The sequence below is a fragment of the Balaenoptera physalus genome (genome assembly GCF_965194825.1).
Source record: "Balaenoptera physalus genome assembly, chromosome: 6".
Lineage (NCBI taxonomy): Eukaryota > Metazoa > Chordata > Mammalia > Artiodactyla > Balaenopteridae > Balaenoptera > Balaenoptera physalus.
Window position 1 is genome coordinate 40,180,860 of NC_138885.1, and position 26,019 is coordinate 40,206,878.

General features: G+C 35.7%; 1 protein-coding gene across 4 annotated transcripts in view; it reads right to left on the bottom strand.

Annotated features, from left to right (window-relative positions):
- Nucleotides 1-26,019, bottom strand: part of GTDC1 (glycosyltransferase like domain containing 1) — a 392,967-nt gene that overhangs the window by 298,589 nt on the left and 68,359 nt on the right. For all 4 annotated transcript variants that reach the window (XM_082465032.1, XM_082465033.1, XM_082465035.1 and 1 more), the window contains one exon: nucleotides 19,875-20,078. In XM_082465032.1, coding sequence (XP_082321158.1) covers nucleotides 19,875-20,078 — 204 coding nt within the window. Of the gene's footprint in view, nucleotides 1-19,874; nucleotides 20,079-26,019 lie in introns of those variants that run through there.

Sequence of the window (26,019 nt, forward strand, 5' to 3'; positions counted from 1 at the left end):
TAATTATACATACATGTACACACAGAGATAGGAAGAAAGAAAGGTAGATGATTTAGGGGTAGGTAAGGTATGGATATGTACGGAGGGTTATAAACTTCATGACACTGCAAGAATTATTACATCCTGTCTCTGTCCCAACTACAGACCAAGCATAATCAACTATTCAAAAAAACAAAAATTATCTGACTATTTAAATCGCTCAAGTAGTGAAAATAAAAAAAAATGTAAAACAGCAGCATTCCTAAAAAAAATTTTTATGCTCTGATTAAAAAATAATTAAAATTACTAATACAAAACAACAATCTGTCCAGTTAGTTTTCTTTAATTAGCAAGAACATTTAACCTCTTCAATAAGCTTTTATGTGGACAGAATGTTTCATACTACTATAATTATCCCTTAAAAGTAACAAAACAAAAAGAAAGGAAATACCCAGCAAGTGAAACAAAGCTAAGAGAGTTACTGAGTTATATTTATACTTAAAATCTTGAACTGGTGAAGATAAAGTATAATAGATAATACTATTATTTGTACTAAGCCCAGACAGTATATTTTAGACCAGCATTCCCAACCCCGGTTGCACTTTAGAAAGACTTGCAGGATATTTAAATATAAATGTTGATGCCCAGGGCCCCTCTATAGACAGGGCTGCCCCCGCATGGCAGTGCAGGCTTTGTTCTCACAACTCCAGAGGGCACTATTTATACACTGCAATGCAACCTATAAGATGTAGGAATAAAAAGTTAAGTGAGTACAAAGCATTAAAGATACTAAGTGAGCCACTAAATCAACACCAACTAATCATTTCTCAAATAAGAAGCACCAGACTTCAGCTCTCTGGGCAAAAAGGAAGCTTCTACTGGGCAGCCATTTAGTACATAGCATCCTGAGCATGCTCTGGGCCCTGGGAAATTGCTTTCTCTCCTCTTTATCACATAAGAGGGTCCTGTTTTACAGCAAATATAGTATTTTAAGGTTAAGAAATATTTAATGATATTGAGGAATTACTTAGGATTTATTAGGGTGATAATGGTATCACCCTACAGTGATGTTTTATTTTTAAGAGATTTTATCATTTAGAGATACACAATGAAATATGTAGGCCTATAAATGGAATGTCAGGAATTTGCTTCAATAAAATGTGGAGTGGGAGACTTCCCTGGTGGTCCGAGTGGTTACAACTCTGTGCTTCCAATGCAGGGGACATGGGTTCGATCCCTGGTCGGGGAACTAAGATCCCACATGCTGTGCAGCTGAGCCAAAAAAAAAAAAAAAAAAAAAAAAAAAAAAAAAAATGGAGTGGGAAAGAGCTAGGCGGAGTTCAGATAGAACCAGATTGGCCGTTTATTTATAATTGTTAAAGGGTAAATAGGTTCATTATCTATTCCCTCTACTTTTGTATATGTTTAAATTTTTCCATAATGTGGCCACTCATTCAAATCAAAAATAGGAAATGCAATGTGCCTATAGTAAGCAAATTATCTTGACCAAAATGGAGAGTATACTTAAGATGGATAGTATCATCACAAGGAAAGGACCAGGCAATCATTCCTTAACAATATGAGTAAGAATTTGTTTGTTGGAAAAATAACTGGCAGTCAAACAAAAGGTTTACAACAAGACATAGGACAGTGCTATAATTTAAAAGTAGTGGAAAGCAGAAATGACATCAGGCTACGAAATAATAAGTAATTAGAGTGACCTAAAAGAGGTCAAGAAGGTTTCTGCCCCTCAAGCTGAGGTCAAAATTAATGCCAAGAAAGAGAGAGTGGTTAAAGGAATCAAAAGCAAGAAAGGGCTGAGAGAAGTAGCGGGGAAAAAAGATATTAAATTTGCCACTGAGAATGCCATTGATAACAATCCTAATTTACTCCAGTTAAGTGATAAATAGATGATTATAAAAGGCAGAAAACACAGAAATATAGTACAGTTGACTCTTGAACAACACGAGTTTGAACTGCACGGGCCAGCTTATGAGTGAATTATTTTTCAATAAATATGTACAAAAATAAGTAATACTCGATCCTCGGTTAGCTGAATCCTTGGATGTGGAATTGCAGATATGGAGGGCCAACTGTGAAGTTATCTCAGATTTTCAAGTTGCAGGGGGTAACCCCAAGTTGTTAAGGGTCAACTGCATATTGAACTGAATTGAAAGATATTCAGGGTTTTCTTTGACAAGAAAGACATTTACTAGAGAGCAATGGACAAGAGGATGGTCAAATTGATGACATTTCCAAAAACTAGACAATGATAAAAGTAAAGTTTTCAGTGATGTGGAAGGAATATGGTAAATAATTAAAATACAAAGAGGAAGAGTTAGGAGGGTAGCCTTCTATGGAATGGCTGAAAATGCTCAAAAGGGCTACAAAGGTCAAGCAATACTACCTGAGAAAAACAGTGATAAACTATTTCTAGAAAGTAAACCATGTAAACTGGCATCACTGCCAAGTCAACAGGTAAACCTCCAGGGATTATAAATCAGTATTGTTCCTCCACTGTTCTCTTCTGTCATCATAATCTGTACACTTCCAAAAAGGTCCTGGGTTTTAACAGCTTATAGGAAGTTCATGTCTAATGAAACCTTTTTTCCTCATTGCATTTGTATTCCCCCAACTTAAGTTTTTCTGCTAATAAACTAAATACCAGTAACCATTTTCTGCATATTGCCACTGTACCCTGGTAAAAGGAAAGTCTCAGTATTTCCATTTTATAGCTTCTACTTATCACTTTAAGTTCTGCCTCATGTGCTTCAAACTCATTACAGCTACATCTTTTGCTACTTGAAAAAGAATCCAAAAGAGAAAAGTGAAAACCACTAAAACAGCCACCTTCTCCACTGTACTAAACAGGTAATTATATAACAAGCATGAAGTATTTCAACTAAAGTAAAGCACTGTACTCATAAAACATTTTAAAAAGTATTGAGCAGCTACTACATGCAGGGCAGTATAACGGGTAGAGCAAGGAAGAAAGAAGAAAAAGAAAATAGGATGTATAACCTTGCAAAGCATGTAATGCAACTGCTAAATAATGTCTTATATGCTACAAATCCAGCTAGCATTGTTTTTCTATGTATCTCTTATCCGTAAATAAATACAACTGGAATATTGCACATAGCAAAGATTATATATCTTATGAATTTTATTGATATTTCTTAGTATTATTTATTCATTCATCCAACAAATATTTACTGAACACTAAGAGAATTAGACCTTGGGAATAGTTGTGAAAAAAGACAAAGCCTCTGCCCTCAGGGAACTTAAAAATAATAATAAAATATTTCCTGTGAAAATTTACGATGACCTTTGCTTATAAAACTTCAAGAAATGGGCAATATTAAATATCATAAGATACCAAAATAACCCTAACATATTTGCTTTTGAATTTCAGCTGCTCAAAAATCCATGAGTTAATTAAGTTACTTTACAAATTTTTTTGTTTTTCCTCTCATCCACTGATCCACTCACAGAATGACCACTTCCTCGCTATTATTAATTCTGTCCAAGTGTAACTGAACAGGTAACACTGCTCAGCAGTGACAAAAAGTAAAACATTATTAATAGCTATTCAGAATTGTTTGTTACTTAATGAGCTGCTCTGTAAAATACTGAAGGTGAAGGGCAAAAGAAATGGATGAAAGAAGATTTAGAATGGTCTGGAAGGGGGTAAGTGGGGAGCAGGATTTGAGTAGTTAAGAGTGTTTAGCTTTGCTTAACTCTTTACAGGTATAAGAAATAACCTAAATAGAATGTCTAAAAAAGGGAAGGAAATCAAATGAGCAGGTTAGGTCTCTCTCTCTGCAACAAGCTGGGCAAACTATTTCTCCAATTCACCTGCAGTGTATTTTATCTTCAGCCCCAATTAGCAAAGGTAGAAGTGTATTCAGGGGTTTTTGAAAGAAATAAAGAAAGCCTATTTCTACAGAAAAAAAAAAAAAAGCAAAACTAATATACATAAGGTCTCTTCAAAAATTTTACCTACTAATGAAAAGCTTTCAAGCACATTTATAACAAGTTTTAAAGATATATTCCAGGTAAATAATCTGCACTAATGTGGTGGCCAGTGACCTGAAATGGCCATTTCTATTGTGAACAAGAAAAGAAACTTAGTATGTTTACTAAAATTCATATCAACTCGAAGAAAATATATTTGAACATTTATTTCCGTTTAACAAATATTTTTGGCAGTCAGGATTTTCAGCTGTTATTCTTTCATTAAAATTAAAGTGAGACATTTCTGCATGTTCAGACATTCACATAATTCTTTTCTTCCGGGTTTAAACAAAGAGATGATACTGTACATGTGAAATAACTACTTTGTGTTAGAAAATTACAGTCATTTTATCATAGGTATGAAGTGCTGCTTTTCTTTAAAAAAAAAAAAATAGCAACAGGTATTGTCAAAACGTTCAGATCCATGAGACAAATGTACACCTTTTTTTCTCTTTAATACATTATTTAGTCTTTACTAGATAAGGGTGCAATTTAGCCACCCTCCATTTTACCTTTTTCATAAACACAGCATTTTTTTACACACTTTCAAATCAAGTACCTAGGAAAGTACCTTACAAAACAGGAGTCATTACACAAATGTTAGTTGAAGAAAATGAATAAACTGTGAATTATTAATTTACTTTTTCTAATTACAGAAATATAAATATGACCACTATTTTAATTCCTTATTACTACCCACTATTTATTATTATTTATTAAATTATTTGTTAAATAATAAAATAATTATTTAATGATTGCTGTTTAACTATAACTCAAAATTGATATCAGAACTGAAATAAGTTAAACAGAAACCAAAAATCTGTGAATGACATCCACACTATCATTTCTTCTGATCACTATGAACCACATGTACTGAAGAACAAACGTAGCAGCATATTGTAGCTGTGGGCCAAACACTCTTTAAACATCATTTTTTTATTTAAGTATTAATTCCATGCCATCTCTTCTATTTACATTTTAAAAGAGATAAACTAAAGGCTAGAAATTAATAACCTAAAAATAAAAATCTCAGAGCAAATGAGTTACACAGAAGAAGGGCACAAATTCTAACTTCACGATAGCATCTTACTCTTCGGTTTACAAAATATTCTTCGAACATTATTATCTCATTTGATCCTCATAACAAACCCTGAAGATAAATGGGCAGGGTATTATTTTGTTTTTTCACCATTTCGCAGATGAAGATACAAAAGAATGGTGATCTGCCCTTAGAGGCTGAGTGGCTAAACTGGGCCTTGAATCAGCCCCTCTGACTTCTAGTCCAGTGATCTCTCCTGCGCCCTCACAACTACTATGTAACAATATGTCTAATAGGTACAAAGAGAAAATCAAAACCCATCATATGTTCCTAGGGATGCCCAAACACTGAAGGAATTCACATTGTGTGGCTAATATCTGTAAGTCAGGATTAGTCAATATCTATGTGTCTAATCTGTGGTTTGGAGCTGCAAACAAATACCACATTAGTCAGCAAGACAAAATAAGTGAGAGAACAATTGACACTCCATGTCTATGAAAAAAGAAGTCATTCTTGGTTTGATGTGCTTACCAGCTGAAAAAAAAAAAAAAAAACTGTATGACAAATTGAAAAGTAAAACAGAAATGAAAATGAATGCTGATGAGTTCAAACTGAATATTCTAAATTGCAAATGTGGAAATACTGATTCAAATGGCACCATGTCATTAAACTCTGTTAGAAGGAAGGCTTCAGGTGACTCACACAAATTTGGAGAGAAGGGATTTCCCTGTCACCGCCCCCCCATTTTAAAATGTAAAACAAAAATACCAAACAAAACCAGGCTGCAATATTACTTTAGAGATTTTCTACAATTTTTCTAAAACCTAAGACATACCAAGCTTATAACTACTGATGCTCATCTAAAGCCTAAATCCTTAATAACAGAAATACTAACTTTTTTGCTGTAATATAGAACAGGTCATAACAGAATGTAAATATCCTGAATCCTCCAAGTTTTGATATAATCAATATCTTAAGGGTTTATCACCAAAACTGACAATATGCATTAGAAATCCTAGAACATAATAGTTTCTGGGGCCAGAGCAGGCTGAAGGATGCAATAGCCAAAAAGAAAACCCTGTTCATCAAAACTTTCTTTTTCAGTAATTCTAAAAGGCTGGTGCTCACCACAACTCCTCTCAGATTTAGACATCTAATTAGAAACTGCATTTTTAATACTAGTTAATACATGTAAAACATATGCATGTTGAACACATTAAAGGACAAAAGTTTTCTGGGAGCTTTTTTCCATGGATTAAAAAATAAAGAAAACTCAACACTGTTCAAGTGGACCACTACCATCAGCCAGCATTTTATCTAAAATAAAACTGATTGAAAGAAGGCAAATATAAAGATCATGTTTCCAGAAGCCTGAATGTTTTTCAGGTACTTCAAATCTAAAACTGCCACTGTTTCTCCTTGTGTGAATATGTATGTGTGTCTTCTTTTTTCTACTCCCAGTTCTAGATACCAAAATCAGACAAAAAAAAAAAGATTACTCACATAAACTCTACTTACATACTAAACACTCAATACTCCAATTTCAGAGCCAACAGACCTCGATTCTTAACCTCTGCTTCTCTTAGTTCTCTTACATTTTTCAAAAAATACTGCAAATAAAATATGAATGTCATTAAATATTTTTGAACACTTAGAAAAATAAAAATACTACTACTACGAAAATGATTGCATAGTCCTCCTAATCACTCTTTATGAGCCCCTGAGTCATAATCTCTTCGTTTCCACCAATTCCAAGAGTCAAGGATTCCTAAACCTTTGTAATAATGGCACTGTGCTATTATTTGAATTCCTGGCAGCAATCTTCTTATAAAATGGTATAGAAAAGTATTTTTTCAATAAGAGCGAGTTGATGTTTTTCTGTTTTAAAAATCTCCTTTGAGAAAATTGAAGACACTAAGCAATGCTATAAAATGAAAGCTAAGAATCACTACCTCTGAATGAGAAACTCTACAATACAAATGCTACATACACACAGACACACACAATATACAAGTAACATATGCCTTTAATATAACTGGATTTCATGAAATTTTTTTCATTTTATTTAAGCTTATGATTGAGTCAAAAAAAAAAACCAAAAAAAACCAGTGACAAAAACTAGTTCACATTCTTAGCCACTTTCATTTTCTGAAAATCACCAAAACAGTTCATATACAAATAAATATCTGTATCAACACTGGATACACAGTGAAACAAACCATGGGCTAAAAATCCCCTATACTTCAGCTCTATTACTATAGGGAAAGACAGGTTACCAAGTGTAGGCAATTTCCCTAGAAACATATTAGTATCTGATGGCTTTAGAAAGGCTGATTCAAGTGAACATTGTGCAAAGAGTACTGGAAAAAAAATAATAAAAGGAATAGAACTATATCCAAGAGAAGAAACTCAGTTCCTAAAGTACACTACCTTATTTACTTTTTTATCATTTGTGTCTGGCACACAGTATGTGTTCTTCAAACATACGCCTTACCAGTCCAGACCACTGAGGAAGAGGCTGGCTTTTCTGAACTGAATACTAAGTAGAGTGGCAACCACAAACTTCACTCATTAATTTTTACTTTGGGATCTAGCATAAAATAAGAACTCTAGAGATGCACTTAATACCTGACTTTTCCCTTTTTTTGAGGGGGGAGTGCTAAGTTTGAGAAGTTAATACCAAGTAATGAATCACTTATTGATTACGTGTATGTTTGGGTAATATGTACATATACACACATATATACGTATACATAATATATATTATAAATTTTATTTACACAGAGAAAAGAGGCAGTGTTACATTAATTCTTTAAAGAAAAGGAAGTTTTGCTACAGTGAAGTATGTGGAGTAACTTAAAATGCTGCCAAAGTAAACCCACTGATCCAATTTAATGAGTGAATATGAATGATTTACAATTGGCATAGCTATTTTTAAAATAATTATAACTACTAAAGTAGTTTAACTGTGATCTCTCTGCTTTTGCCTAAATTAATTTGTATACCAAATTCTTTTTTCATAGACAGGATAAGGGTAACTTTCAATTCGGCTCCTAGACAAATTTTATAACTAATGAAATGCAAACAACATAAATTTCATTCATATTGCTAATTCGTTTACCATCTACAATTCCTACTATCATTATTCTCATTCAGAATCTCACTATTTCTATATTAGATGTTAAGAATCCAATGGCCACCTCTACCCTCATCCATGGTCTCCAGCCTGTATTGCTGTAATACTTGTCCTGTGCAGTTTTCCTTGCCTCACTCCCATGTTTGACTGCAATACTCACCGTGTTTTACCTGCAAAACATTGTTCAAATAATAGCAGTGCAATTTCAAATAACAGCAGTGCAATTTTCCTTTTGCTCTCTTGCACTCGGCTCACAAGGTTTGGATGAGGTCGACCCTAAAGTGGCCATGTGACCCTGGACTGGCCAATTATGACATTAGATGACTTTTGTCACAGTAATAAGTTCAAAGACCATAAGATTTAAAAAAAAAAGTGCTTTCACTCAATCTGGGACTTTGGCTACAACTGCCAAGAGTGGTACACTCTTTCAGATAGGGTAACTAAGCTGGTGAGATATAGACTTAGCTCTGGGAGAGATCCATTTGGAGAGAACCAAACCAGAGGAAAGCAGAGTCAAGAAAACATGAGGCCTAATTACTGGATCCAACTTTGCCTGGAGTCAACCACTCTAGGACTTTCAGTTATATGAGCCAATACATTTTCCCTTATGTTTAACTGATTTTGAATTGGGGTCTATCATGTGCAACTAATAGGGTCCTGAGTAATAGAGCCGTCAAAGGATACTCATAACCTAAAGCAAAAGCTCCCTAAATTCTTAACCTTGAATTCAAGAATGTTCATGAACTAGACAAAATCTGCCTTATCCTCCCAACCTGATGTCTCACAACTCCTCCTAACTCAGAATATGTTCGTGCTAAACCAAGATTTTAGAGATTTCCAAACATTTCCCAATTTTCCTGCATTAATACCTTTGTTCACAACACTTTCTTCTTCTACATCACTCTTCCACTTCACCTCTATCTATTAAAATCTCTAACATCTTCTCAGGAGGTCTACCTCAGAATTTCCTGAATGAGGATTAAACTCCTCCTCTGTACTTCTTTAGTGAATGCTACCCTCTTTGCAGTCCTGACTCTTCTGTGTGAGGTCTATAGTAACATATTCAGTATTTAGTGTACGTGTCTTATGTTCCATGCCCTATAGAGACAGATAGCTAACACAAACGTCAAGCACCTTCTCTTTGAAAAGGCAGATATAATCATGACATTCTGAGGCTGGAACAGAAGATCCAAACAAATAAGTCATATCAGAACAAGTTAAAAGATATAAGCACTACTGGAAAGAATTATTGCTCAAAAGTCTCTTAACTCTAAAAATAAAAGTAAAATATTCAAGAAGATACACAAACAAGGAAATAATTTCTGTATTAAATGAAGCAGTGGTTGATAACAAAGTTGAATGAGAGACAGAACAAATTTGTCTTTTGTGTTAGAGTTCTTTAAATCTTGATCTTGATTTTAATTCCTTAAGACATCATAGAACTCAGCAGAAGAAACCAAAACCTTTAGTTACAGATGAAAAAAATAAGACTCTAAGGTTAAAAAAAATGACTTTTCCAAGGCCAAACAATTAATTGATGGCAGAGTTGGGATTAGAACCCAGAACTGCTGATTCCCCTACTACAGTATATTGTTTCTTTCCAACATGAGTGATTTATATTCTTTTAATAAACTCTTTTAAGTATATGTACATTTAAATATATTTTATTGAAGAGTACCTCAAGATGCATTCTTGGACAGAGTCTAAACTAGAGGCTACAAACACAAAGGCCTAAATGGACCAGTTAAGTAACATAAATACAGAAGCAGGTCAGTATAAAACAATGGCAACTAGCTGTATTTGTGACCAAAACAAAGAATGTCTGTCTTAAAAGCAGTAAAAATTAAAAATGCTTAAATAATTGCAGCGGCCAAGCTAAATACTTCTTCGGGACAAATTCTAATCTCTCATTTATCCTATAGCTTCCACACCATATATTAAAAGGCCACTCTTCATGGGTGGCTATTGCCAAATCTAAAAAGCCTTAAATATAATCATGTGAAATTTTACAAAATATCTCACACATATGTTAGATTCTACAAGGTTTCCTGAACTAAGAAACAATTTTTTTCCAGAAACATTTTTATACAGGGGAAATTCCAGAAAAATATATTTTCTATTATCAAAATTTACATAATGAATGATGACTGATATCATAGTATGATTAATACAACCCATAAAAATAAGTGAGTAAGTGTATAAGGAATTGTTTAGTTTAATCCCATAATTCTGAGGCCCTTAAATGTCTCTAAGCAGTTTCTGTGCAGAAGAGACGATATCCCTGGACACATGATACAAGTAGTGCTGAGAGCTGAAAAAAAATACGCAAATTAGCAAAGTCAATTACAACCATATTTTGTTTGTATTTTCAAACCCACAGATATGAAATGAAAGCATTCATTCAACCATATTTACTCAACAGCTACTATCTGCTAGGAAGCAAATTAAGTACTGGAGATAAAAGTGGTAAACAAGACAAGTATGGCCCTTGTCATCACGGAACTTACAGAATAATGAAAAAAGAAAAAAAAAATCAAATAAAGTAATTACAAATTATATGCAATGTAATTAATATACATTAATTTAGGATGCTGAAATCGAGGGCTTGTTTTAGATAGGCTGATCAGGGAAGGCCTCTCTGAGAAGGTGAAGGATGGGAAGAAGTAAAGCAAAGGTGTGGGGAGGGGACATGAGTTAGTGTTACCAGCTGAAGGAGCAGCAAGGAGCAGCAGCACCTGAGGCAGGAAAGAGCTTGACATTTCAGAGTAAGTGAACAAGGCCAATGCCCCTACTACAGCAGACTAGTGAGACGCCAGGGATCAGAGGTGAGGTTGCAGAGGGAGGCAGGGCCCCATGAGCCCTAGGTGTAATCTGGATTTTTACATAGGCAAGGTGAAGTCACTGATGGTTTTTAATCAGGGATTATTTAATCCAAATTACTAGTATAACAATTGGATATACAGGCATTAAATTGTCTTTCAATCAACAGAGTTTACTAAATGCTTACTGAGTGTCAGCACTGGACGTCCACGTTTGTCACGTCTGCCTTTACATCACCAGTGCTAGCATAGGCACTGGCTCTGGACATGAAAGTTCTTGATACATACTGATGAAGGGGAAAAAACGGAAACAAGCTTAGAAAAGAAGCAAAAGACAACTACTCTGGGGGCCGTTTGGTCAAACCATCCCACCCTCCAGCCCTCTCTCAACTACATGTATTCAATCACCAGGAATTTCTCCTCAAAAGGGAGTGTTAAATTTTGATGATCAGCATGAGATGGTGAACAAAGAGAAACATAGGAAAGACTGTTTACAGGAAAAAATTTACTAAAGTATAGGATTATGTTCTTCAGAAAGACAGAAGAATAAAAGGGACATGTATGCTCTTTTGTAAGCACAAGACCTGATTCAGCTCCTGCCTTCCGCCTGCAGTTATCTTTGTGGGCTGGCCGGTCAGGAGGCCAGCAGGTCCATCATGTGAAAGAACCACAGAGTATAAACAAAGAAGAGATGAACAAGAATTGGCCATTTAATAAACAGGACAGTGTGTCCAAAGATGGCTAGGAGGCCAAATCTGATCCCAAGGAAATAGGCGAGCGTGAAAGCTTCCCTAAGAGGGGAGGCTTAAGAGAAGGGAAGGGTACCCAGAGTATCTGCACCACAGCTTTAGAAGCCCTGAATACAGGATGTCAGACACTCAGACCTGTGCACACCCTATACAGCTCCCAAAGCAAACATATTTCATTGACTAAGACCTTAATAAAAGCAGAAACACTTTCTCAAATAAACAAACAAATGTTGGGAGTGGAAGTGCAATGAAAATACCTAAAAACAACTAGATTAGAAGCACTCTAAGATCAGACTCACAGTTTCAATTGTTATGTGAAAAATAAGCATGTGACTTCTAAAAGCAAAATTATGAAGGTCCTTACTCTACAGCCAAAGCATTTTTATACAATAGTATGATTCTGCATCCATTTAAGGGTGTTTGGGGTTTTTTTGCTCTTTCCATTTCCTTCATTAAAAATAATGATTTTCTCTCCTCTGTAAAAGTGTAATAAACATCCAGTTTGTCTTTTAAAATACAGTTGTCAAATTTCAAAGGTTAAATATATGGGAGATTTATCATATAGGTCTTTAAGGTACAGAGTCTGTTTAAAATAATATCTTATATCCTGATGCACTGTTACCTGGGGGCTGTATAGAATCTTAAATGTGAAATTTTATTTTATTTTTAAAATATGCTAGACGGAATATTAAAAACATGCACTTGAAGTTCCACTGTTGTGCTTAGCTCCTTGGAAGCAGTGGGTTCACAGTGCTTGCTACTAACTATACAAACACTTTTGAATTAGCAGTTGATGGTGAGAATAAACTACGAACTCCATAACATGAAAAAAATTTTTTTCTTGCTATTGGAATACTTCTTGACAGCACTGAAAAAGAAACACAAAGAAAAGTGGAAAAGATAAAGTCTGGAAACCCTCCTTTAGGATGCTTGTGAGACAGTTTCCAGTTTTGCAATGAAGGATGCGTTAGAGTAATTTAAAAGTTAGTCATTCATGTGCATGTGCATGTCTTTGTATATGAGAGAGAAGAGACTGAGAGGAAAGAGAGACAGGCAGAGAGAGACAGAGAAACAGAGACCGACTGAATGGTTAGTTATTTGGTGTGAGGTATTATACTATTTCTGTGGCGTTGGGGTCAGCTACATTTTCAACATAAAAGTCCAGATGGTTTTATACTGTCAATCAGAGGAGAGTTCACTGAGATGTAATATTGTGAACAAAGCCCTAAGCACTGTACAAATACTGGAAAGCTTCTGTGTGCACTGCCTAGACACAAGAGCAGATCAGGAGAAAAACAAACCAAGAGAGAATCCCACAATTAGGCAGTATAGGATGGGGAAGCTGGCCGGCTGGGCAACGGTGACAAGGAAACTTTCGGCCAGTTCTCATAAATGGAAGAGTCACATATGGGTCAGACTATGGGATGCTGCATCGCACCTAATGACAATATTATTTACGCAGTGTCAGGACATCATCCAAACCCCAAGAAGTGTACGCAACTGGTAATGATATAAGGGCAGTGAGCTGGGCAGTACTGGAATGCTGTCCCTAGCCAAGTTCATAAACCAAGTAGAGAACTTCACAGTATAGCAGTCTGAGGATAATTTGGGAATGGCAGGCATTGAGCACCCCAAACAAGAATGTTATTTTCATTCATGAGTTTACCCGATGATTTTAAAAAAGCATCACGTGTAGCATTTTATTCGGATTTAAAGAAAAACCTCAAGAGGAAAATTCAAATGACATGTGACTTCTATCGCTGAAAGTTAAAGAGAAATGTGCTAAGAAAAAATGAAAAAATCACATTCACAAACCTAGAAAGACTCTTGGTTCCCAGACATCAGCCTCCCATAAGTTTCAAGAACTATATCCCTTCTCAAGACCCCAAGAGGCACCACCACCCACTTCTAATAGAGAAATCTAGTAATATATTTTTTCATCAAGAGGTACTCAGGCTTAATTTACTTAATTAACCTACTTCAGCAAGCTAATGAGATAGCATAATGGTTAAGAGCATGGGCTTAAAAAGAACGAACAGTGTATGGCCTTTGCAAGTGGCCAGACTTGAGCTCAAATCACGTATCTACCACTAACGAGCTGTGTAACCCAGTGCAAGTAACCTGACTCTAAGCCTGAGATTCTACCTCTGCTAAACCAGGAAAACAATATCTAGCTTCCAGGACTGTAGAATGTCTACTACATGGTAAATGTTCAATATGTTAGCTATTATTACTATTACTTAAATCCACCAAATCTTACCTTGGTTATAGAGATGCAAAATGACTGCCCTTTGTATGCCTAACAATACTTCACTTACCTACAAATTCTTGACAAGTCATCATTTATATTCCAAACTATGATGCACACTAATATAAAGGTGTCTTCATGATTAAGATGGTATTAAATTATTCAGAAAGGTATATTTTAATAAAATGATGTTTTATTACTAAAGTATTATTATATTATTCAGAAAGTTATATTTTTAACAAGAGGTAACAATTCAAAACAAGATATAATTGCCAAGCAAAGTAACTGAATTATTAATTTATAAAAGAATTGTTCGAGAAACCACCACCTTCCTTATTAATTTACCTATATTCACTAGTTTAGCCATATCTTTATTCACAAAGGCTAGCTAAAAACATCAAACATACATAGGTAGTTCATATCAGTTAAAAATGTTCACTCTCCCATAGAAAGGTATGTTCAATGTTTCACAGCAAATAGTTCAATTAAGAACAAAAATCAATCAATCAATCAATCAATCAATCACAGTTTCCCTGAAAGAGAATCTGCTTAATGAAAAGACACAGTCAAGGTACCATTTAAGAAGATGGCAAATCATAATAGAATTATCAACAATCAAATATCACCTTAAGCTTGAATTTCACTTTATACATTACTTGACCCAACTGAACTTTCATTCAATTTATTTTCTATCCAACTATTTGCTTTCCTTGCCCCTCCTTAGACATTTAAAGAAAAAAAAAAAAAGGTCAGGGGTTGGGAGTAGGGAAGGGAGATATCATAATGATAATCAACACCAATTAGGACTAGTATGGCTACAAGAAACAGAAAACCTAAAAAACTAGACACTTGATCTCATGTAACACAAGTCTGGAAAGAGACAGAGAAGCACTGGTGTAAACCAACCTGCACGAGGACCCAGCCTGTGTCTATTAATGGCGAGATTTTTAGTTAATGTAACAACAACTTTAATGATTATAGTAACATTCAGATTTTCTATTTCATTTTGAGTGAGGTGTTAGAAGTTATGTTCTTCTAAGAAATTATCCATATTGTCTAAGTTTGCAAATGTATTAACATAAAATTATTAACAGTATTTCCTCCTTTTTATTGATTTGTGTCATATCAGTGGTTATATTTTTTTCACTCCAAACATGAATTGTGCCTTAAAAAAATAAATAAAGCATGCCTGGATTTATATCTGTTTTATTATTTCAAAATCACTAATTTTAGTTTGTTCATCTCCATTTTATATATATATATATATATATATATATATATATATATATATATATATATATATGCTTTCAATTTCACTATTTTTTACTCTTTTTATTGTTTCCTTCCCAGTACTACTCCTAGGTTAAAGTAAGAGGAGCCCTGCCCTGGGCCACAAGCTTTAGAAGGCACTGCATATCACAATTTAAAAAAATAATAATAAAAATAAATTTATTAAAGATGATGTGGGGGGCTTCCCTGGTGGCGCAGTGGTTGAGAATCTGCCTGCCAATGCAGGGGACACGGGTTCGAGCCCTGGTCTGGGAAGATCCCACATGCCGCGGAGCACCTGGGCCCGTGAGCCACAATTACTGAGCCTGCGCGTCTGGAGCCTGTGCTCCGCAACAAGAGAGGCCGCGATGGTGAAAGGCCCACGCACCACGATGAGGAGTGGCCCCCGCTTGCCACAACTGGAGAAAGCCCTCGCACAGAAACGAAGACCCAACACAGCCAAAAATAAATAAATAAATAAATAAATTTTAAAAAAGAAAAAAAAAACCATTACAGAATTGAAAAGCCTATACCAGGAGTCAATATATCTTTGACCTTTAAAAAAAAAAAAAAAAAAAGATGATGTGGCTGCGACTGTCCATTTAGATGCGACCCACATTGTGATACGCAGTATGTTCACTATGACTCAGTTCTATTTTTTAGTGTCCGTTATAATTTCTTCTGTGACCCATGAATTATTTAGAATTATGCTTTTATTTCCTGACTTACAGGGTTTTTGAGGAATCTCTGTTAATGATTTCTCTCCTGTTCACACTTCACAATGATTTCATCTGAGGGGCGAAGATCACTGGCAGAGGGCTACTGGGGCCTGCTGCCTGCACTGGCAGAGCAGCTACTCCCCCGGGCAAAGGGCTGCAGAGACTGACATCAGGAAGCTGGCCAGGGCACACAACAAGAGAAAGGTGGGAGGGATATGGGTGGGGCACCAACAACCTCTGCTACACTAATCCCCAGGCAAGTATCTTCATTCATTTCTAATGCACTCTTCCATTGTTTCGTTCTTGTAACCTCCTTTCTTGGCGCCAAAGATAGCACTAATAACACTCTGGCACCTTACTTTTGGTCACTTGTCTTGGAGAGATTCCAATAAGAGGACACAGAAAGCTTCCTAATTCAGGTTAATGCTGCACAGTATTTCATTTCAAGGACGTAACATAACTCAGTTAACCAGTCCCCTTTATGAAAACTACACAGCCACAGCTTCAAAGCAAGGTGACCACTCTAATTTCCAAATCCCTCTCCAGATCTTCTCTTACTCTGCTCGGCTATGAACTTAAAACGAAATTTATTACGTTTTACAAAACACAGCTAGGTGTTTTAGGGACAGAGGGTTTTCAGGGTACTAGGCAGCTACAGCATTCCAGCCTTTCATCAGCCATTTATGGCAGCGCAGGTGTTTTGTCCTCATCTTGTCATCTGCTAGTTGCAGACATCATAACCACAGTCAAATGCAGAGAAGGGGAGATGGCTCTCTCTTTTTATAAGTAAAAACACGAAATTAAAAAATTTAAAAAAACTTAGTTGGAAGAACCCCCAGAAGTCATCTACTTAAACTGAGTTTGCCAGAATCCGGCACTAGCTTCGAGGAAAACTGGGAAAATCTGTCAGAGAATGCAATCATCATGACCGACTTAAGTCCATCAAGCTTCACTCCCAGGGGCTGGGTACTTAGCCACGCCAAAGAAAACTAATTCTGTTAACAAGGAAGGAGGGCTGTTAGGTGCACAATGATCAGTATCTGCCACAATGCCTCAGATGGAATGAAAATATAACTGTAAGCATCTGAGAGTGAAAAACATGATTTTAAGTAAGAGTGATTCTTTCAGTTCAGTGAAGATACTGCAGACAGAAAAAAGAACGAAATATCTTTGATGCCTACTCTAGGTATATTTTAAGAAAGTAGAAATGCTTGATGCTGGGACAAATGACTCATACATTTCAGAACATGAAATTTGAGGCCCATCCTCAGAAACATTTTTCTGCATTTTGTGAAGTTTCCAGAAGGCAAGGCTTTAATAAAGCCTAATATTTACCAAACTACTTTTGAGAAAAAAAAAATTGTGGAGCTTTTGTAATCTATAATAAAAAATTAAACAGCTCTAAATGTGAATCATGATGTATTCTTTTCACTGTCAAGATAAAGCAGAATCAAGCTGATTAATTAGGCTGGAGCATTTATTCTTTTAGTAATAAAATATTACCCAGATAACGAGCTTATAAAAACAATGACTATGTGTACAGATGTTGAAAAAAAATAACCTGTGTACCTACATTCAAGGTCTTTCTTATCAGACACATTCCTACTAGTTCAGAGTAGTTTTTGCATAGTATGCAATATTGGTGCTTAATCATTTTATCTTTATGAATTTTGGTGATTTCATTTGACAAATGTATAAATAGAGTAAGTAAATAGAAATCAAGAACTTTTCATATCTTTAAAAGTCTCCACAGAGATCAGATTTATCTGGTGTAACAAAACGTCATTCTTGAACTTCTATCTAGGGTTGAGTGAGCATATTTTTTAACTTCATATATAAGTTTTCAAGCTGCTGCTGTTTTTTCTAAAAGTATTCAGAAAGGTTATTTGGTAAAGAGTAGATAAGTTATCGTTAGTCAAATATAACTGTAAGTTAGACTGGTGAGGTATATGTTTTAGTGAAGTCTGATTAGATTAATAAGTACCATTAACTGCAGCTTAAATGGCTGAGTTTGAAAGATCACAGATACCACTGTTAGGACCTGGAGGTTATGGCTATCAGAGAGTAAAACTTTATATTTTATGACACCATCTTTCAGAAATCTACCTCCCAAATAAGATTGCTTCAAAAAGCAATGTGATGTTTTACCTCAAATGCTTCAGACCTCAAAGGGAGTGGGGAAGCCACGGGCACAGAAGTGTTTGTTTGCATGCTATCCACACACATATATTTGTGATACAAAAATTCCATTCCAAAACACCGCGTAATCAAAATGAAATCTAACAGCAGATACAGAAATGGTTTGTTTCAATGCTCAAATCATTGTAGAAATGTATTATATCATTTGGTATGTATGAATGTATTATATCAAATGGTAATGTTAAATGAAAATGTGCCATAAAGCCAACTGGATTACTTGACCTTAAGTAATATAATGCAATTGGTGCTGAGAAAACACAATTAAATGAGATGTGAAAGCAACTATAAACAATCAATTTTAGCACAGCAACAGTGCCAAAATCCTGTTTAGCACTGTTTCAAGGCAACGACTCACTTGTCGTTGCCTTGAAAACTTTTATATTGATACATGCACTGAAATTTCTAATACTACTAGTGAATCCACAATATTCACTTGGTGATTATCAGAATATAAAACATTAAATTATGTAAGGAAAAATACACTTTAGATTAGAAAAATACAAAATTCTCAATATGCCCCCAAACAGCTTTTACCTTTATAATCCCAACCAACATGACTTGAGTGCTCACTGCTGTTCCATCTGACAATCTGAGTTCTCAGAGGCGATGCATGGTGTTTATACACCAAATGGGCTATTTTCTGAATCCCCCAAATTACTACTAAGAACAGCAACCTACATGTAAATCTCAAGCTGCTCTCTCCCTTGTCTCTGCCCCACCTTACAAGCAGCAGCAGGTGGATATGGCTGCTGACGCCAAGGTGAGCACCGCAGCTTGCAACGTGCCCTTTCTCTAACAACCTAGCTGCTCGAACGCCATTCATTCTCAGTCTGGCCCTCCCGACTCCTGCCACCACCAATGCAGTCCTACACGGAAGGGCCCAAAATGGTAAGAACATCGGATATGTAAACCACTATTTACATATAGTAGGATAATCTTCCACTATTTAACCATCAGGAGACATATGGCAGTAAGGATATTCAGGAGGATTCCATTCTACTGTTTCCTTAAAATGGAATCAGTAGTTCCCATCCATCTTTTCAGTGTGTCTCGTAAGCCCTTCTAATAGGTCCCCCTAGTTCCCACTTCCTAACAATTCAAAATTCGAAACTGAGGCCTGTGTCCCCAGAATCTATTCATCCTTCCAGACAAAGCAAAGTTGACCAACTCTACAAAGCGATCTCCAATTTGTCACAGTCAATATCAACTTCTCCCCTTTTCATACTCTCATGACACTTTAAAAACTACTCATCTCTGAATAGTCTTTAAAGCCTGTAAGGGCACAGGCCTTGGTCATATCCATCTTTCCAACATTAGCTCCTAGTACAGAGCAGACACCCTAAAACAGCATACTCACTAAAAGAGGCATGGGAGGTTATGGAAGCAAAAAACAAATGTGCACAAGATCAACTCTCATCTCAGGCCAAAAAATGTCATCATACACCCACACGTGCATGTGATAAAAGCACAAGACAAATGAGAAAAGCCATGCAGGCTCTAAATGAAGCCACTTTCCTACCGACCAGGTGTCCTCAGAGTATAAATGTACTCGGCTGCTCTGCTGTCACTAAAGTAATAGCTACTGTAGTCATTCTGACCAATTCCATAGTTGGAGGAAATCTCACAGAGGCCAACAGGGAAGCAACCTCCTTAGAACAAGTACATTTAAAACAGGCTGGAGACGCAGCCTGGGCTCTAATTACCTGTAATGCTCACTGGTGGGAATATTCTGAGAGAAGTACAAAGCCGACGTCCGTGCTCTCCAGTGCCATTTCTTTGCAGGAAGGGTATAAAGGACACAGTATTCTAACTCTTCTTGAAGCAGATCCACCAGCTGTTTATGGGATCCTCCATAGAATGCCTCAATGATGAGAATACTCATTGGCCCTTTCAAATCTTCACAGATTCTAGATATTAAGCAAAAAAAATTTTGTATAAATATTTTCAAATAAATATGTTAAAATATTATACCCAGAAAGCAAATAAAGTCGTTTACAGACAAATTACTTTTTTTAAATAGGCTTGTCCCGCTTTTTTAAACAGTATATAACACTTGAGGTTTGTACTTTGGAATCAATATTTTTATACCATTCATGTTAATAAGAGGAAATTAAGATGCTTTATTTTTCTGATTTCTGTTTTCTTCATGTCTTAAGATTACTTCCACAATGACTCAGTTTTTTCTCCTACCCAGGAAGTTTAAAGTTCTCTCCTGCTGTGATCACTCACTTCCTGGCTGGAACGGCTGTGACCCTGACTCAGTAACCTCAGCACTGGCTTGGCCTAGAGCTCTATCTAGACTTGGACAGTCACTGAACTCATGTCCTAACTAACACTTCCACTCCAAGAGCCCTTCATTTGTATGGGCCTCTCCAGTTCAGGAATTCTCTGATTCTGGAACTCTCATATTAATCCATTTTTAAATTCATCAGCTACCAATGCCTCCAACGAATCCATATTTAGAAGACAGCACACTCATATTCAAATCTCAATTCTCTAGTGTTAAAAATCTTTAGGATACAATTTCTTGAGACGCTTGACCGCTTCCTCAGTATTGTCAATATCCCACCCCCAAAGGAAGACCGAAAAAGTAGGGTAAAGCTATATGCTTGTGGACCAGCAAAGTTTCTACAACCTTACTTTAAACAACAAATGCATTAAGAGCGATAAAGTAACATTACTATTAAAGATGTGGTAAAATTTTCACCACAGAGAATTGGCTGTCAAGCAACTTTTTACTTTAATAACATCACTTTTGTTAAAGTGCTCAGTGAGATAAAAATATATGTATGAATGTAAAAACTTTTATATATTTCAAATTATATGCTATTTCCTGTAAGAAGTAAAGAAGAAATATCACTTGGTACATAACAACTACATTGTTTAAAAATATTCCAGATGTTTGAATTCTCCTTTATGACTTAAGTAAACACCACTCATTAAGCAAGCATATTGCTTTCCTTAATAATGGTGTTCCACAAAATTATTAGTCTCAAAAACTCAGTGATGCTCCTAACTAAGAAAACTGTGCTTTACCTTGCTCAGTCAAAGCAATGCCTGCTTAAATTGCCTTTCAAAGCAAAACGTCTCAAACGGTTCTCCAAGAAATGACTGAAGTGAAAAAAGCTTATTTCTTGATGTCTTAAATCTTCCAATGAGCATTTTTGGGGAAAAGATACAAACACATATTTCACTTATCTGTAAAATAGGAAGCAGTGCTCCTTGGGTGGAAAAGGTGTGAGTCCTGGGGTCAGGGAGATACAGGTTTGAAGCTCAGCTCTGTCATGTCCTAGCTGTAGGACCTTGGACAAGTTACCTAACATTGTAGGACTTAGTCTCACCTTCTCTAAAATGGGGATAACAGTGCTAACCTCAGAGGTGTGCTGTGAAGATAAAATTGAAGCATAGCAGCTGACAAACAGAAATAATGTATTTTGCCCCTCCCATTATTAGGATAAACCACCTTTACTTAAGGAGTAAAGATAGAATCCTCCAGCATTTTAAAATCAGTTCTTTTCAATCACAGCTCCCTATTCACCAAGGAAAGGTGGGAAAAGTAGATATACACATGCATTTGAAAGGCAGTGGGTGTTACCCATTCCTCATCAGCAGCTTGTATTTCAAATACAAATTTGAGAGTACTGCAGATTTTGTGGGCAAGAAGTAAGGTCAGAGACTGCGCTATGCAGCTCGATTTTTTCAGGCTGGCTGGTGACTTCAACTTTATAATGCTGTATTCAGTAAGTTAACAAACAGCCTCCAGGTTTAACAAAATGCTAGCCAGTAACCCTGCAAGTGAAGGAAACTTCTAGAAAGCAAATGAGAAACTAGTGAAAGGCAATTTTGAAAATTATACCAAAGGTTTCAAGAAAAAATAAAAGCAGTTTAACACTAATTTGCTTACTGCATCACATGACAGATATCTGCTATCTTGCTTTATTTCCTCTGACCTAACCACACTAAGGTGTATATGCTGTGCATATGCTTAAAAGGTCTCTAAAAGGTTCTTATAAAAATGACCTGAGATATTTCCCCAAGTGATGGAATGTGATATAAACCACTCTAGAGAATATTCCACTCATATACAACCTCAAAGAAAGCAGCATTAATATTTGGAAAAAAACAAGCTTTCTGATTCTTCATTACTCTGCCCTTTTCCATGATTAATCTAGAGCACGTACCATGCCCTAAGTTAACAGATGTTTCTTATGGGTCTGAATCATGAGTTATCTACAAGCTATCAGCCACAGTGGAGGCAGTACGTGTAGGTGCTGCAGTAGATTCAAGACACTCACTAAGCAGAACTGAACACCAAGCGTGTGGGAGGTTGAAAAATAGAAAAGCGGAAAAAAGATTATAGTTATAGTAGATTTCCACCCCTTTAATAGCTCAGTAAGAAGAGTGAAATGTACAGGTTTGAACTAGCCTTTACTTGAGCATTCTTCTAGTGGCCAACGGGTGTGCCTGCATTTGGGGTATTTTTCTAGGGAAAGTAACTATGTCCTACCATCTCTGAAAACTATACTTAGTGGCTTTGATTCATGGAAATTTGTTCTGCTTGTTTTGTGGAGACAGACATATCCTGGCAGTTCCCCCATTTACTTCTACTGCAAATTTTGCAGCAAGAAGAAATTATGTTCTTCCCCTATAGTCTTCTTTAAGCACAACCTAGAAGAAAGATGATTCCCACTAGGTGCAAGCAAAAGAGGGGAACCTGATTTTTAAATATAAGATTCAAACCAAATGTCATTACAGCACATTAAAGAACTGCTCAAATACTTTCACCGTGCTTGATTGAGCTTTGTTTTAGAAAACACTGCTGGAAATATATGAGCAGGAGTCAGGGGAAAAAAAAAAAAAAGACACTGTGTTAAAAAGGATTTTTGCTGTTACGCTGGAATTTCCTGAAAGATAAAGGGAGTACACCATTTGCCCATTTTAGCAGTAATCCCAGAAAACTGAAGATGGTCACCCGACATAATAGATGCTCATGAGCATGCCAGGTAAATACAGACATTTTGCACCACTAGCAATGGCTACTGGAGAGTGAGTGGTTTGGAGCAGCATTAACAGGGCCTCAACACTGAAAGTCCTCACTCCAGGGTCTCCTCCATGGTAGGAAGCTGCGGCCAGGTGTTTGCCAAAAGATGCTGGGTGAGCCTACATGCAGCCAAATGTCTTACATAGGTGCCTGAATTTATGAATCTGTTAAGGCATTAGCACATGTACCACCACAGACCTCAAGCCCTGAAACAATTAAACGGAGTAAGTATATTAGAATTAGGGGTATGGCATTTTAAAAGGAAGAAACAAACAAACAAACAAAACTTCCCACATTGGAGAATAAACACCAAACAGAAAGCCCACGTCCTTTCTACATGACACTAGAATGATATTTTATGAGTAAATGGCCAATCCATTCATACTCCCTAAAAGAGCATAAAAAATGTTTCAGATAAATTTTTATCAGCTTTTAAGTTTTTCTGCTTAAACAACTAAGCTTCAGTTTTAAAAAACCTCATTTCTTCAGCATTCTTTATTCCCCAGTGACACCAGATGAATGAGAACCTGCTACACTATTAAAGCTTTATGAAAGTTTAATTCATTATCAATACTATGATTTAATGATACGTGGTTAAATGCTAAACATTAATTTAGCAATATCAAAAGAGTCAAAGTGATAGCTAGGACATAGGAATGTTAAACCACTTCAAGTTCTATTTAAGATTACCAGAGGTCAAAATGATCTATTGGAGAATTATCTGCCTTCCAAAAATGTACATTTACAATTAAAAGGGAATAGAAGGTGAAAAATCACAATAGTATTTCATATAAATATTTTGACCAAAATGAAAAGGTGCCATTAGAGTCATCTCAATTAAAAACAAAAAATGCATTATTGATAAGATCACCAAGAACAAAAGTAGTCTGAAACCAACTGTGAATATTTTTAAATTTATATTAAAACTTTTGTCATCGTACCTGCATTTATTTTAAGGTTGACCCAGTTTCTTTATTCCTTGAGCCATGATCATTTTCAAGGTGAACTACATTTTTGTCTACCTCCTCTAACAGTTACAACTGCTGTGGTAGTTCAGTTTTTTGGTTTTTTTTTTAAACAGTATAGCTAAAGGAAATTTGCCATATGCCACTGATTTATTGAAAAAGATGTGCTAAGTATAAATATCTCATGTGGATTTTTAAAAACTAAAGCTAAGTCACATTAGAAACCCATAATTAGCCCCCATATATGATGTCAATGCAGTTACCTATAATATTCAAATAATTTTCCAACCAAATACCAAGTAATAATTTTAAATTAGAGGACGTGTTGTATTAATATATTCCACAGACACCTTACTGCTACTAGTTGTAGGAAGGTACGGTTTCAGTGATGATGGTTTTAACGATTTTAATCCCACACACATGAGAAATTGATTCCATAGGCTAATCCACACATGGCTTGATACCTTAAACTTCAATCAATTGCTGAAAATATATTTTCTATTTGCCTATATACAGTACTTGGAAAGTTGAGCTTGGCAGAGCAAAAATAGAAAGCTTAAACACAAAAAGGTGTAAATTGAGGAAAGTAGAATTTGAGTAGGATTTCCCAATAGGTCATCAGAGGTTTACCTAGTATTTCCTAACTGACCCTTTCCCCTCTTCCCTTCTGAACCTCCAACCACCAGCTCCAACACACTCAGGTTCTACTTAAAAAGCAGCCAATAACCCAGCAGAGTAAAATAGGGCAGTACTGAGAAAAGTTCGTATTACCTTCCAGCCCACTCACTTATTTTAATGATTCATCAGGGAAACCCCAGTTGTTCAAATATACCTGAAATCTCATTAAGCAAAAAAAAAAAAAACAAGCATGAAAAGATTTCTGCTTTGAAACATATTGTCATTGATTCCCCTAACAGAACCTATTAAGGGTAAATGTGTAGTAAAAATATATTTTGCTGAAAAAGTTTCTTCAAAGTACTATAATACACTCTATTATGACATGGGGGGAAAAGAGACAAGGATAAACAGATCCTATGAAAAAGTTATTATAAAAAATGTCATAAAAATCATGCATAGCAAATACATCCTAACCCCTAAAGCTTCAGTGTAATCTCTGAAGACTGATAAATAATCTAACATTGAATGCAGTGCAATAAACTTGCAATCCTAAAACTACAGGCATTCACAATATTATACACAAATAAAGAAAGTCTGACCAATAGTAAGGCATGAAATTGGATTCCTGAGCATTAATTTGAATTGAAGATAACATACAACAGAAACTGATCATTATTCCATTTGATTATGGGGCATACAACCTAACATTTATGATAACTTGTATACTACTGTGTACTTAAATAGCAACATTTTTTTTTAATCTTGGGTTCATACTGAAAAAGATGTAGCACTCTAATATTCTATTCCCCCACAAGGCTATGGATATTCTAATTTCATCAACTCTGACTTTTATTTCCTGCTGTGATAACTAAGAAGTGAGGACTTATGCACCAAAACCAAGATTTGGTAAGAAGACTTATATGCCACACTGTTTGTGAGACAATTTAAAGCTATTTTCAAATGTGCTGTTCCAAATATATGATTTGCAATGATCTTTTAACACATGCTCTTTTTAAAATTACAGTCATATATGCATATACGGCTATTTAATTTTCCCTGACAAATATTTTCATTCTTTCTCGATTTGGGATTTAACTTTCTGCTTAAAAATATCCATCACTTATGCCATGACTTGAATTAACACAAAGTCTTGGTTATAACAATCAGTATCAAATGCAAATTTGACAAATACCTACATGTACCGACAGTATGACATCATTCACT